Source organism: Centroberyx gerrardi, chromosome 6 (genome assembly GCF_048128805.1).
Source record: "Centroberyx gerrardi isolate f3 chromosome 6, fCenGer3.hap1.cur.20231027, whole genome shotgun sequence".
In the NCBI taxonomy this organism is placed as follows: domain Eukaryota; kingdom Metazoa; phylum Chordata; class Actinopteri; order Beryciformes; family Berycidae; genus Centroberyx; species Centroberyx gerrardi.
This window is the reverse complement of record NC_136002.1, coordinates 24,952,844-24,969,100: the sequence shown is the minus strand read 5'-3', so window position 1 is coordinate 24,969,100 and position 16,257 is coordinate 24,952,844. Positions and strand designations below refer to the sequence as shown.

Here is a 16,257-nt window from a genome sequence, read left to right as displayed (position 1 = left end):
AGAAAAGTCGGGATAGCGGACGAAAGCTGCTATTTTTTCTATTAGATACGTATCATTTAACTTCAGAATCTGTGAATGCTTGTTTTTTTTTATTGCGTTTACAGTAAAACATGCTACAATAATATAATCATGTAGACATAATAAAGAAACAAATCTGTACATGTCAATGTAAGGCTTGCTGTGCTGTCTTGACACAATTTAGATTTACCTTGAGCTCCATGAGTATCTGTGGCACTACATAGTATTTACTGTTTTCACTCTATACTTTTAGCATTTAGCACATAAACTGACATGCTGACTGTGTAGTTAAAAGTGCAAAATGTCAGCTTCATTTTGAGGATATTTGCAGAAGAACATTTTAAGAACTAAAGCCCTTTTTGTACCCACCCTCCATTTCAGGGTGCCAAATGTACCGACAGATTAACATTCAACATTCAACAGTCACTTTTCACACACAAGCAAAAGCTCTTAGTGTGTTATGGCTTAATGACTTGAAAAGTCTGCAGCCTATGAACATCACCAGGCTCTTGATATCTTATTATCAGGTTCTCTTCGAAGCCTTTTTGCATTTGTCGACTACACTTGGAAAATTAGTCGGGAGAAAAAAAAAATGCTGAAGTTGTTCAAGCCAATCTCTAGCAGAGACATGATGATTAACGACTCGACTCAAACCATTAACTTGTTCTCACTGACGCCAACCATTGTCCATACTGTGCGGGTTATTTAGGGTCACAGTATGCTTCTTGCCCTCTATACAAGACCCCGATGTTTCCCCTCTGCAACACTTTCTAACTTCTTCTGCAAATGTATTCCCTTCCCTTAAATTTGTTTACATTCCTTAAGAAAGAAAATTTTTTTGGTCAGGCTGGAGCTAAATTACCTTACTGTGCTGTTATGAAATGATGAGTTGCAGAATTTTGTGAATTTCTGTTGCACCAGCGTACTTTGTTTACTTTCATGATCGTTTTCGAGGCACGGTGCAGCAGGAGATTTAACATTCTCGAACATGTGAGGACGGACCCAAAACATATCTGAGAAGTGTAAAAGAGGTGTATGGTCATTCGCTGATCTTAACATAAGCCGTTTTTCTTTGATGGAAAGCGGAGGGCAAGAGGAAAGGGCTAGAGAGATTAGCACGGATGCTAGCATGGCTTCAGGCGAAGGGAGGTAGGTGTCTGCATAGGTCAAGGCAGCTTTATAACACAAATCTAAAGTGTCTGGGGGTTTCTGCCCAGCTGAAGTGTCCTTGAGCAACTCATCTCCCGGGGGGGGGGTTGTTCTGTATCTGACCCTGCGCTCTCACCTCCTCGTATGGAGGGAAAGCATAAAGAGAATTTCCTTGCAGGGATCGAGTATAACACGTTTTGCCACATCAGCAGATTGTGTAAACCTCTGGCAAAGACAGCCACAATCCAACTCACCGCTGGCCACGCCTACAGCAAATGGTATACACCCAAAAATGTCCATCGTTGAAAAGCCAATTTCAGGCAAACGAGGGATTTATGCATACATGTACACACAGAATCCCACACAGACTCAGACTGAAAAGGTATGATATATCCTATTTATTTACTGCTATTTCAATGTCAAAAAGTTGCATATTGTAGCTTGAAGATGGGACAGGGCAATAATTCAATATTTTGGGATATCGTGACGCACAATTCTGCTGTCTTGTCTTATTATAACAAGCAAATCTTATTTAAAAACTGAAAAAATGAGGTTTGAAACATTTTAAGGAATATTATTTGAAAATTCCAGCTTTGTTTGACGTCACACCGAACATTACCATTTGGTTCAATAGCACGAACATTCTTTGATTATTTAACGTGATTTTGCATATGCGAGTCATATCGTGATATATATGAATATCGAAAAAATCCTTATGATTGTCGTGATATCAATTTCAACCATATCACCCAGCTCCACTTGAAGAGGAAGAGAACCATTGGAGTTGCTTTAGCCTTGAAGTGCTGTATGTATCAATCACAGTGTGTATCTTCAGCGTTGTGCGATGGTTGTAAATGATCCCTCTGACCCTGTCACCGAGATGAAAAGATAACTTTTCCCAGGCAGAGCTGGCATGAGAGTACTGCGGAAAACCAGAGAATGTCCATCATGTCCACCTGATCCTCTTGTCAAAATCGCCAACTGTTCCTACTGAGGGAATTGCTGAAATATTGTCAGCTGCTCCTCCTGGTGCAGCGCCTGCAGGGTTTTGTCCCTATGGTTACAGAATAACATAATAGCAGGTGTTAATGGAGGCAGATGAGTGTGCACTGCCTGGCAAACTGTTGGTATTCACAGATTATGTCCGGTTGCAGAAGGTGAGTCCTGTGGTTAGCACTGGCAGCGCTGTTACATGTTTGGCATCTCAGACACAGATTCCTTAGTTTCTGCCTGGCAAAGGTCATCGCATGGGGAGCTAGAGCGGCGGCTTCTCAATCAGCAGGGCCTCAGAAGTGGCGATGTGAGCACGGACACTTGAGGTTACACTCAAAGTAAAAGGAAGTAAAACATCAGACCCAGTCATCTCCTTTTGAGTGTGATTGTCCTAACCCATCTGAAACAGCAGCTGTACAAGCTGAGGGGATGCACGGGAAAATAAATGTCTTTTTGCATGCATTGACAGTGATTTAAGTTGTACAGATGTGACTTAACATGCAAATCTTTGCAAAACGATGTCAGGCAGAAAGCAAAAAAAAAACAAAAAAAACAAATTAACAAACGAACGTTATTGCCAAATCAAACATGACGAGCTGAAAAGAGCATGTCATTAGGGAGTGCTGCAGCCTCTATTCCTCAAGACCGGTCATTATGTAAACAAATGGATGGCACTCTGAGATTGTGTGTTATCTACAGGAAGCTGAAGTGGAAAACAAGAAAGATCCTTACCCTCCGAAAGGACTGTGGAATTGATCAGCGCTTTAAGTGGGACACTGCGGCTGTCAATAATTTTGTCAGATTTACAGTTAGGTCGTGGCAGCAGATAAGAACAGGCAGAAGAAGAGTTCATGTATCCTGTCTGGTTTATACGTTTACGAGGACACCATTTGAAATAACCTTGGAATAACTCAAATTGTGTTCTTCTTGTCTGCGGAGCAAATCTCGTCTTATCCTGCTTCTGGGAACACAGCCGGAAGATGAAGCCGAGAAAGTGTTTTGGATTATATAACTTTATGGGGCCACCATTTAGCCTCTGAAAAACACTTGGAATAATTCAATGACTCACGGAGAGGATACTGGATCAGCACTTTCAATTGCTTCTACTCTACTTGGATGATGTGGCTGTGTTCTTACGTATGGAGTAAATCTTGTTAAACCTTGTTGCCTTTTCCCTGCCTTTGGGAACGCAGCCTGAAAGTGAAGCAGAGCAAGCGTTCACTCTTTTGGTGTAAAGCTTCATTCTTGGGCCATGCCCATTTCTTCTGAGCGTGTCCCCGTGGGCCGAGAGAAGGCTCTGGTGGTAGCGGAGTGACAGGAACATTAACAAGTTGAAGTTATTCATGGGCTTTGCAGGACGCTCTACAGGGAGTTGGTAAATAATTTCTCACAGTGTGTAGTCCTCTTGCATCCCCTCACTGTTGTGAATCCTCTGAGTGCAGAAGATCAAGGCCCCTGTGCTTACATTAGCAACGTTGTAGCACACTAGCTATTTAGGCTGCTTATTAAGCCCTGCAGCAGAAGATCGTCTCAGCACCTGTGCTTGCCTGTGCCAACTTCTCTGAGTCGTTCTAAGTTAAAATTGATGCCAGTCATCAGAGGCTCGGGGCTGTCTTCAAAGGAGGGGATATAGTGGGAAAAAGGCATGGAAGCCATGGTCTGTGTTCAAAGAAAACTATTGAAAATTACGGTGTGATGTCTCATGATGATGCCATATACCATATACCTTTTTGGAGCCAATATTGATCAAAGCTGGGCTATGACTTTTTGAATCCTGCCCAAGAATGAAAACAGTGGTAAATTCACAATGAATGGATGGTCTTTTAATCATTTCTTGTCTCTCCATTGGAAGGGAGCGATGAGGCAATGATTGGGGAAATCACACTACACAACTTGGATCACCTGACACCAAGAACTAGATAGCCAATAATAAATGAACCACAATATTGAGCGATGAGCCGTATGATGAAATATAAAGAATCTGCACGAAACTTGTTTGTGCATACTGAGTTAACATATGTATGTATTCCTGTTTATTCAAGAACCAAGGCAGCAAGGCAGAGGGATTTCATAAAGTAGGCAATGTAGGCTAGTAGAGATGTTTTGAATACCACAGTTCCCTAAGAAAACACCATAATATTTGCCATTTTTTATATGTTTTTTTGTGGACTTAACATTCATTGGCAGTTGCTTGTTTGCATTCTTAGATCAGTATTACTGATGTCACACTATAGGAGTCCATGCATGTTCGAATCATGATAGGCCCAGGTGTTTGAAGCTACATCTTCTCTTTTGAAGTGCAAGATTATCTATGCTGACCGTACCGGGTCTGACTGCACCAAAATCTGCTGATGACCAAACTATGGCTTAAACTGGGCTAAAACCCATGCAGTTTGCCCCAAGGTTAAGTCAGCAGGATGTCTTCGTGCCCTATTTTTCTGCCGACTGCCTCTACGTCCTACTGGGATATTTGTTGATTTTGTAATCTGGATTTAGCTGCATCGTACAGGTGGGAGAATTATCAATAATGTCCTGCATAGGCCTATATAACAGCTTAGTAATGAATGTTGGGAATGAAACTTTCAAGGAACCAAAAGTCTGGCACCAATTGGCCTCTGTCTCTGTTCAGATTGTTTTGGTGAAATGGATCTAGAGGAGGGAACCAAAATTATTTTGCTTTTGGTTTGTTCCAAAACCTTCATTTTGGTTCAAAAGTTCCAATCTATATTGTAATTTGAAAATGTTCTGTATTCATTGTTTCAAGACTGTTTGTTCAAAACTGTTTGTTTTTGAATGAGACTAACCAAAATGTTATGCATATAACTTTGCATGGCTTTCCGTGAAGATTAATCCTCTGTGGAATGAGCCATAATTAATTGCTTTGTTCAGAGAGTGACTTACTTTTGAGCTAATGATTTAATTCTGTTTGAGTCTGCAAATTCGTAAGCATAATGATTGTCAGGATTCCCACCGAGGCCCAGATGTAAAATTCCATGACTTTTCCTTGACTTTCTGCAACTAAACTGGAGCGCTTCCATTACCTCAAATTTTTATTCCATCCTGGTTTGTTAATATTGTTTTTCAGCTCAGAAAAGGGGTGTCTAAAAAGGGGTCTAAAAAGGGGTGAACAGTGTGGTTTACACTACAGTCGAGCTTGGTGTGGAGAAAAACAGGTGAAAACCACTATCTAATGTAACAAATGTGAGAAATAAGATGCAAAATACAATTTGGTATATTGCTGTAAAGTGACCCTTTTGTAAAATTCCCTCATATCCCCTAACTTTCCCAGAGAATTGACCAAATCCCCCCACTAACTCTGCCTGGAACACACCTCTAAAAACTGTGATATTTCAGTAAATCCAAGAATAGTGGGAACCTTGGATTGTGAATTCATTTGTCTAAAACACGTGGAATGAAGGCAGAACGAAGGAAACAAGCTACCACCATGGTCCCGTGGTAACCAGGCAACGCCCCCCTTGGCGAGCTCTCAAAGCCACTAGCAAGCAGACGCCAGGGTCAAGAACGAGGAGGAGAAGGCAAGGGAAAGAAATAAACTTTGAACATGTTCATTGGGGTTGCTTTTCTAATGCCTTTCTCCGACAACCTTTACATCTAAAACTATAATAACTGTCAAGACAAAAAAACAGAAGAACATGATCGACCGCTTTCTCAGCTTTAGGATAATGGTTTCTTTCCAGGACATTAGACATCACTTTTTGTTCCTGGTTGTGTTTCCGTCCTTTCAGAAACACTGTTCTTTTTCCATTTTTCATTTTCATTCCCTAAACGGCTTTCCTTCTCCTGAATGGATGTGAATTGAATCTTCCCTTCATTACTTTGGCACAGCTGTCCCTAATCCTCCTTTTTATGGGGGAAAAAAAAAGCCCTTTAAGAGAATGTGCTTTAACTGAGCATGCATGTTTTTTTAAGATGACAATAATGATGTAGTAAGAAAAATGACTTCAGGAAGGAAACAGATTTAAGCAAAGTTTAAAACCTTTGAAGTTCAAATTAGTGATCAATATCTTTGTGTGCGCTTCTAATAAAGGCAATGCAAAAGAGAGAAGCAGCTGTCTCAGGGTGTTTCTTTTTTCTTTCCTTCAGATTGCACCGGAGTTTTTCGTTGATGACAATTTCTGCCTAACATTGTTTTACAATGAGCTAGATGAAAAAGTGACAAAGTGAAAGGGTGAAACTTCCATTGAGGGCACAGAAATGGCTGACATCGGTAAAAAGGGAGACAGTAATTTCCCATTCCTGTGATGCTAAGCACCTCTGCCAAGAGCCTTACTGTCAAAATTTTCTCACACCAATAAGAAGTAGAGCAACTGAACATGTTAATTATTTATTGAGCAGCAACTGCAGACTTAGAAATGCAACAGCAAGAAAATCATCTGACACTTGAGGGAGAGGAAAGAGAGTATGGATTTGTATCGCAGTGCAAATTAAACTTTTGATCTAAAGGCCATTGATCAATCCGTTTAAAAAAAGCACGAGGGTTTATCTGAGTTGCTCAGGTAATAAAGGCTTTAATAGAGGTAAGGAAACCAGGAAATGAACAAGAAGCATAGTAATTAGCAAGAAATTAGCAAGAGCCCAACAAAGTTTCAGCCCATTTTGCACAGGAAAAGGAAAAAAAAAAAAAATCACACAACGTCCGAGGCAATCCTTACCTGTGAGCCTTTTCCTGAGCTGCCAGTGGCAAGGTTGATGTGAACTGAAAGAAGGAAAGGAGAAAAATCATATGATTTTAGGCACTGATACAAACAGCAACGAATCCTTTTAAACCGAACCACATACTGTCTCCTTCTGCCTTGGGGCTAGTTCACTCCTCTAAATAAAAGCTGCCATTAAAGGACGAGGCTCAAAAAGCAACTTGATATCATTTTTGGAAAAAGGTTAGTTGGGAGGGATTTAAAAAGATACCTTGCAGCCTAATTCCTTCATGCTTAGTCTATGCTGGATTCCTGAGCTGTACACCATTCATCTATCCAAGTTTGTAATTAGAGCCCAGAGAGCTTCTATCCAATTATATTGCCATCGATTCAGAGAGAAGAAAATCTTAGCGAGAGGATTCCCAGGATTTCAAATCAATACATCAAAACACCAGCGTCATAGAGAATGAATTTACATACCAGTCTATATCAAATCTGGCAACAGCTTGCACTCCAACTTCAGTCAGCTTTAAATCTGACTTTAATTAGAAGATAGGGCTGAGGAGTCAAATTTATTTTCTGTCTCTCTGAAGTAGCCATCACAGGGCGACCAAGAGTGTTGATGAAAGACAGAAAATCTAAAAGCAGAAGATAAGCCTTCTAGGAACAGGCCAACACTGATAGAAGTTGCTCCTATATGGTTGAATATCTACTAAGATCTAAGATACACACAGTATTGCGGTAAAAAGTCTAACATAAATCGACATATTTCATAACATAAATATACTCTCCGTAAGTTTGTAGTTTCATGACCCAATCTGCAGTAAATTGGTCAGAAATGAATGCCACCCGTTGCACGAAAAACCTCCTCTTCAATTATTCAAAGAGCTCAGTTACCTTCAAAACACTTCTGTGTGTAAAGCCTGGAGTAAAACCACCATTTCAGAACAAACTTGCACAATGTAATGAACCTAATTATTTTAGTAATGAAAGCACCAGGAAAAACAACAGGGATGCATGCCAGTTTTCTCACGTAGTCCAAAATTACAATCCCAGCTGTAGCGCTACTGTTTTTTTTCCACGCTCCTTTCAAAAGGAAGACAGATGTCTCGATGTCTGAGATCGAAATACCCTCATGAATCTATGAGTTGGGTTTAGAGGAGCAGAAGCCTAGCTAATTAAGGTCGTACTCATACAGAGAAAGTCTCAAAGCCCTATTCATTTGTTTCTAATCAACCATCCCGTTAGCCTAAAACCAGCACCAGCATGCAAGTGCACTGTATCTCACAGAACATATGGCTCTTAAAGAAAAGCCTGTGCTTTGTGATAAAAGGAGCAACTATTTCAACGCAATATGGGAAATATAACTTTAACCATTTCACTGCCTCATTTTTCATCAGCGCTGCGAAGCCATCTAATCCCATTATTCAAGCCGAGCAAACTGTGTTCAAAAGTGAGAGGAATCCAAATTGCAATGTATAGTTCAGAAATATGTCAACATCTGATCCAACCAAATCTCAGGTTCTGCACACAGACGCGTACAGAGTGTGTAGACCGGCTGCGTTCTCATCTGGCATCCCAGTTCCTGTCAGGATTAAAAATGCAACATTTGGCTTGAAACAAAGCTTCCTACAGGAATACATCCAAGTTCACAATACGTTCTGCTACATCTGCCGCAAACTTCCAATCTTTTCATGGCGCACCCTGGAGAGGAAGAGACGGAGACGTATGGAGGGGGGAGTGTGGAGGATGGAGTGGGGGGGGGGGTTCACCCTACATGATGTCACGAGCGCTGATGGGAGAACCTCTCTCTCACCGCCCCCTCAACCTGCATAATCAACTTTTGTTTCCGACCATGTTTTCAATTGAGTTGCACCGAGGGAACTCGCTTCCTTTGATTTTAGCAACTCAGGAAAATTACTCTACATGATGAAAGCTCAGAAAACTTTAGTTGAAAGCTTTTCGACACGCTACTCATTTTACTTTGTCATTGTAACAAAAGCATCAGTCCAATGCAACTTGCCAACAAATATTGTTCTCAAAACAATGTGAGGGGAACAGGTTGTCCCGACTGTATATCAGCAAAATTTAAAGAAACAGAGAAAATACACACATGTAATTGCGGGTATATGCTCTACAAAATAACAATTCCAAAGGGCTCTTATTTAGGAACTTTTTGTCAAAGGAACCCTATATATAACACAATTTGTCTATAATGTTAAAAAATAATTTAAGATTCATGGATGAATGAGTGATTGAGTAAAAAATAATGATCTGCTCATTCGACAGATGGCTGCAGTCTGATTTACTTGTTGCTCAAATCCAGGATTTAAACTCTTTAATGGAAACACATGAAAAAGGACTTTAACTTTGAAGTAACTAAATCCCATTTACAAAGGCAACTACATGAATAAGTTGAATACTAATTCGCAGAACGTGTCAGCTTTAAAGGAGGTCTGACAATCACAACTTTTATATAACTTTTATAGATTTCAAAGCAACATGAGGCAACTAAAAGGGTTTGAAAGAGGCTAAATAGTCAGTGCCTGAACTGCAGGTGCATCGGTCACAAAAACTGCAACATTATTTAACGTGGCAAGGGGGAAAGTCTTGAAAATCACAATATATGCCTAACACAGATCAACTGCTTTGGCAAAGACGAACTGGTTACAAGTCAAAGGTTACTCCTGGGGGAGATGGATGCTTAAAGACATAGTTGCTAAACACCACAAAATTGATTGTGGAATTTCAAATGAAATTGAATCAACATCTCTTTCATATAATCAAAATAACAAAATGTACGTCATGAGCTTCACAAAGCTGATATTTACAGCAGAGCTGCCATTTGAAAAGTATTTGTATCCAAGGCCAACACACAAAGATGCACAAGCTGGTGTGAGGAGCATGAAACTCCTGAGCAATGGAAAAAAACATCATAGTCTGCTGAGTTGTCTTTCACCCTTTTTCTATGGTGTGGAGAAAGCCAAAGGATGCTTTCAACTCACAATGTCTGTTGCAGACTCTTAAACATAGTGGTGGATCAGTAATAGTGTAGGCAGCCATCTCGTCGGAGTCATTAGGTCCAATGATAGCTCTGGGTGGTTTTTTTAACGGCCAGGGAATCTGAGACCATTTAACAGGACTACTTGCACCCTGTAGTGCAAACAGAGTTCCCCGATGTTCCAATATTATCCCAGATGATGATGCCTAATGCATACTGCTAAACAAATTCATATCGACAAACAAATTCAGTTCATTCAGTGGTTTCATGAACACGAGGATGAAGTCAACGGCCTTCAGATTCACCAGATCTAAGCATCATTGGACCTTTAAAGGTCCCATATTCTACACTTTCCAGTGTTTTATTTTATGTCTTGAGGTCCATTCAAAGCTGTTTGTCATTTGGTGTCACGTACCAAAAACACTCTCAATCCATTTTTACACGTTCATTTTCCAGCATCTCTCTGAGTCTTACCAAGAACGGGCTGTTTCTGTTGCTGTGTCTTTAAGGCTCATTAATATTAACGACCCTCTGTTCTGATTGGCTAACCGTTTCAAGAGTGAAACGTGAGACACCGCAGACACGGCAGCTACAGGTAGGGAAAACTCTCCGGTAAATAGACAATGGCAAACGCTCAACTGCTTTGAAAAAAAACACTTTGTTAGTCTATTATTTCTTACAAAAATGATAATGAGCAAACCTTTGTGACGCCACAAAGTTACGGAAGTCCAAACGGCTCGTTTAGAGGCTCGCTTTTCTAATATGGATTGTGTGGATTTAGTTGGCTACCGTGCGTTTTGATACTTTCACGATGTTTAGATAGCACATCCAACTCCTTTATAATCAAAGAGGCAAGGGAAATCCCATTTTCCACAATATGGGACCTTTAAGAGAAGTTCTGGAGCCTGAGGTGTGAAGCAGATTTCCATCTCCTTCATCCCTCAAAGAAATGAAGGCTTTCCTTTTTTAAGAATGGTCCAGTATCCCACTACACACAGCTCAGGATTTGTATTACAGCAATCCAAGGAGGACTGAAGCTGTTCTGAAGGCAAAGGTTGGGCCTACTCCTTATTCAGCACTTTATATTTATAGTCAGGTGTTGAATGCACTATTTTAATTCTGTCTTGACTTTTTATAACAAGGCTCCTTTTCTGTTTACACCTGCTCTCGATGGCTTTCCAGCAAATGTGTGATAGAAGGCTTTGAACAGAACATCCTGTAGCGTATGAGGCACCGATCTGTGTAGGAGTTGGAGGGCAAACTATTGTATTATCTTACTGCATGAAATAGGGAATTGTGACCCGACACATTTTACTTCTAAAGTTTTTAAGACTAGAAAAAACAAATATTTACAACTGTACGCATTTATAGAGTTTATTATCCATTCAGGCCTGCAGGCATACAAAGAAATAGTGAAAGCATAACAGAAAATAATGTGAAAAGGTAGCAGCAGGGGAAATGCAGGCTAACTTAAGTGGTCTAAGCGGAAGATTTTCCTAAAGAACATTAAGTGCATTGGGGCTGAAAATGGACAAGCACACTAATTTACATGCACAATTCTTCCATTACAGCTCCAATGTACACTAAGCTCCACTGTGCCATCTGGTGCTTGACTTTCAGCCGTCTTTAACCTTTGTTTTTGTCGTTTTCCATTGTTTGTGGAGAGTCAATTACAAGAAGTATACTTCTCTCACAGAAGTTTCTTCCCATACTTCTCTCGCGTAAGTATAGGAAGCCTATCCAGTCTAATAATAAAGACGTCTGTTTATTAATGAAGTCCTTAGTTCTCACTCCTTTGCAGTGCCATTGTTAAAATAGGGTATGAACTGCTACTCATTTGAATCCTGCCTTGCTTTTTAATGTGCGAGCACACAGGCAAGAAAGGCTACGTTCTAATAAAAATAGCTCCCCAAAAGATTGACACAGATGGGGTGCAGTCACTGCACATACAAGTGTAATAATAGCATCTGATGTGTCTATTTTTGAAAACTGCTCTCCAAAATATTAGCGAAGACAAGGCACAGGCCTCATCTGGTATTGTGATATAGCATTGTTGAAATACAATTAGCACTACTTTTAAATTAGTGTCTGCCAGAAAGGCGTTAACAAAAGATAGTCATACATATTGATTACCGCCTAAAATTCAACCCATAATGGTTAAGCATTCCATTGATCAATAAGTAACTGGTGTTCACAAGTTGGAAGTAATCTGACTCCTACTTTAAGCATGCATCCACTTTTCAGCATTTTCATTCTCAAATTGGTTTGCCTGTTGGGAAAACCAGTGTTCAAAGAAGGAAATTATAATTTTTTTTACCTATAATTGAGCTGAAATGCTCAAATATTTTATGACTAAAGCAACTTTCCAGTGGTTTGAGAGGAAGAGAAGGCTTAGCATTGAAGTTGACCCCCAGGATCTGGCTGCGTTGGGGAGTGCAGACGCCTTTGTCTCACCCATTTGATCAGTTCAGCCTGTCGTACATGGCATGTTTATTTCATGTTTAGGATAGGCCTATTTGGCTTTCAAATAGATTTTGAAAGCACAGAAACTTACTATGATGTTGCATAAGCCTATTGTTTAATACATTTACACTCCCAGTGGTACTAGATATGGCCACAATTTGGCCAGAAAAGTGCAACTGACTGAACTAAAAAAATACGAGCTTGACAAGTAAACAAACACGGTGACATAGACAGCATGAATCATTTATTCATTTATCTTGCTTTTCCTCTGATTAGATTACATATCTGATTAGATTACATATCTCAAATATGAATGCAGGTCTGGAATAAATAAATTGACTAATACAGTGTATACCAATACCCAATGCTCTCTAATTCGACTGAATTCCACTACAACATTCACTGCAGTATAGATACACATACAGTATAGAGGCCAACTGGGTACTGGAGGTACAGCTGACACCCTAACATCACTGCCAGACTCTTTCCAAGACTCTCAGCATTATAGATGTATTCATTCTGATCATTTTACAGTGTGTTGGCAGCAAGAAATGGTGTGATATGTCACTTTGGTGATGTGTCCTTCAGGTGATAATAAATACTATAGTAAGATGGCCCATTACGGAGCATAGTATCTCTTTACAGGGCAAGGCAATATACACTTCTTCACTTGTCCTTTCCAAAGAAAGTGTTTTCTTTGAAAAGTATCACTCAAATGTGTAGAATGAACAGATTGAGTTTCATATTATGACTCAGAACTGAAATCTTTAGGGAGCTAGTCAGTGCAATTCAGCAGATAATCAACATGTGCTACACCAACACTAGCTCAGCAGATATATTTTTAAATATCTATATCCTTGGATAGCTGTGCTGGTTTACTGAACTATACATTTTTGTTCAATGCACAACATTTTCAGGCATTTCAGGAATTTAGGCGACACTGTTATCCAGAAGTGACTGAAAAAGAGCGCAACAGTAGAATGATCTTCAATGATTTGAGCCCCAGCCAGCAGTAAGGAGTGAAAGGGTCAAAGCTGCAGCACCTAGACAATAAATGGAACAAATACTCCTGCCTTCCCAGGATATTCATGAATGATGGAGGAGTGCAAGGTAAATAAATAGGAGCCAGGCAGGAGCATGATCAGATAGATGCAGGGGAGGAAGGTAGGGGAGAGGGTGACATAAAGAGCAGGCTAAATGAATTATAAAATTGATTATGCTAAGTGGAATGCAATTTACAATAAATCACTACTATTCAATAGGATCCGTACTGATTCTTCCTTAGATTCAGGTTTATAGACACTGTAGTAACCTGCACTGTCAGCTTGTACATGGTTTGTTTATGTCTTTTACATGACAGCATTGTATTATCCCCCCATGCTGTTTGCCCATTTGGATGTTTCCCTTTCTTGCGCTACTACAATGTTTGCAAAACTCTGTGCATTTCAGGCCTTTTACACTGTGACAAACTGTCAGCCACAGGAATGCAGGCGCTCCAGCACTCAGTATTTATTTGATACACCTCCCCTCTATTCATAACACTCTCATGGTACAGTGGGCCATGGCATTTCTGGTCACTCACTGCAATCCCCTCTACAGCTGCAGCCACACTGTGTCACCCAGCTCAATGCACACGACACAACACGGCATTAAATATATTCTGTACACATGTATAGATGTTTAGTCTTCTGTCCTTGGTACCTTGTCAGGTCCCATTGTGTTTGCAACATGTGTTAGTATGTCTTGTGAAGCTCAGGAAACCTTAAATATTTGTCATTGTGGCAATTAAGAATGAGTCTGCTCCAATTAAGTATTTAAAGCACTAAGCTCCACTGAAGGGAAATGCAATGTGTCCATAAAATAAACATATTTCTACAACATAAAAATACACATTGGACGATGAAAATTTAACACCAGTCTTTTTTGCCCTTTCATTGGCCGGGCAGACTTTGGAAATTGAGTTTTTTTGGTTGTTTTTTTTTTGTATGGCAACAAGAAGAGGAACGAATCGCTGTATATATGGATCAAATAATAGCACGTGTCATTTCATCTTTTACTTTTGTTGCCAAACGGCCAGCACACATCTAAAAAAAAAAAAAAAAAAAAAAAAGACTGAAAATAGAATTTGCACAGCTTACAGTCATTTATCCTGCAGGCTTGACTCCCACTATTGCAACGTCGATGTGTCAGTAGGAGGCTACTGCCGCTTGTCGCGAGTGGGAACCGAAAGGGCGGAGGGGGAAAAAAAAAGGTGATTGCAAAATGAAGTGTGATTTAAAAGCCGTATTTATATTTAACTCTGGAAGTAACATATTACAGTCACTACTCTGCATAGCCCACATGGCTACCCACGTAGGGTGTTATTCGCCTTTCAACTCCTCGGGAAGTTGAGAAGAATCATGGCTCCACACTTCTGAAACAGTTATGGAAATACACAAAGCTGTTTCTGTGTTTTTTCACGGGTCGGACCAGCAGTACAGTCGCTTTCCAAACACCAGGTTCAGCTTTTAAGTGAGAATTCAGTTTACCGTCTGCAAGTCAACAAGCTTGTCTCCCGCATGTCTGTCATTATTTCCCCATAGCTGTCCAGCCTAGCCCCGCTGACATGAGGATTAGAAAGTAAGTGAGTATACTTACAGAATGAGAGGAAAATCAAATAGCCTGCCACTTTCTGTCCGACGTGAGGATTGTTCGAGAGCATCCTGAGAGACTCCTGTAAGCTGTGTGGTGGCAAAGAAAGCTCGCAGTGCATGGGCTTTTTGACAGTGTTACAAAAAAACAGAAGAAGAAGCAGGCTTTTTCCTTTTCACAATTTCACGGAAAACGGGGAGTGTGTTCTGGTAGGAGGCATCCCCACTTTCTGTACAAGGCGCAGGGACGCGCTCTACTGGCCGGATGGATTCACTGAGCTCGTCTATACTAAGACAGGCGGACCAAATGGAGACCTTAAAGGGAAACCCCTCCACTATTCACAGCTATGATTCACACACACAGCCGTCCTGCTGCCTTCAAGTGCTCCTGGGAAACTCCTGCTTCCCAGCGCGGAAGTCGTAAATACCAACTTTTATGTATATATGTAATGCATGTATGCATGTTTACGTTTTTTATGTATGTATGTATGTACAGTATGTATGTATGTATGTATGTACTGTATGTATGTATGTATGTATGTACAGTATGTATGCATGTATGTGTATGTATGCATGTTTGCTTGTATGTATTAAGTGTATTTAGACATGCAGGGACAGTGCACAACAAAACATAAGTCTGAAAAATAATGAGAGATGATGCGTCTCCATTTGTAGTCCCTGGACAGGCAGACATAAAAGACAGAGTGTAAAAGAAACAATGAAATACCCAATTAAAAAACATACAATTACACCCTCACCCACGTACCTAACACCCACCCAGCACTCACACACACTCATGCACATAAAACTTGTTACACATTCAAAGTGTTTTTGGTTGCAAATAAAGACAAATTAGACCCTGTAACGAAGGTTTTGGTTGTTTTTTTTGGCAGTTGTTTTATTTTAGAAATCAAGCAGCACAGAGCTATACTGTGCTGCAGCAGCAGAGAGAAGGAGACATGCAGATTGTATACTGTCCTATGGCATATTGTAAGCTTGCAATTATAGTGTTTTATCTGACTTGAATTGAGTTATCCACATATTCATGCTCTTTTTAAAGAACATTTTGGGGTTAAATATTTAAACACATAGAAAGTACATAACAGTTTTGCCAGCTGGTGTCAAATCTTTGATGCTCAGTATCTCAGAACTGCACTCCACCCAGATAACACCTGATAATTCAAAGCTCATAATATGTGTGGCAATGATGTGTGGACCTAATTAAATATTGGTTTATTTGAATGTGAACTCAGCTCTCTGGCTCCCCAGGTTAATCAGATGCATTAATCTGCTCTGTGGAAAATACAGTTACATTAACGGTACCTGAACCATTTGCAAATATGGCTTT

The 16,257-nt window shown here is 40.1% G+C and overlaps 1 protein-coding gene across 1 annotated transcript in view; it reads right to left on the bottom strand.

The window, feature by feature from the left end:
* The window catches only part of b3glcta (beta 3-glucosyltransferase a), a 52,985-nt gene extending 37,734 nt beyond the window's left edge, over positions 1 to 15,251 (bottom strand). The window contains exons 1-2 of the mRNA XM_071925363.2: positions 14,917 to 15,251; positions 6,834 to 6,877 (exon numbers count right to left, since the gene is read on the bottom strand). Coding sequence (XP_071781464.1) covers positions 6,834 to 6,877; positions 14,917 to 15,031 — 159 coding nt within the window. The 5' untranslated portion in view covers positions 15,032 to 15,251. The remainder of the gene's footprint in view (positions 1 to 6,833; positions 6,878 to 14,916) is intronic.
* Positions 15,252 to 16,257: the final 1,006 nt, after the last annotated feature.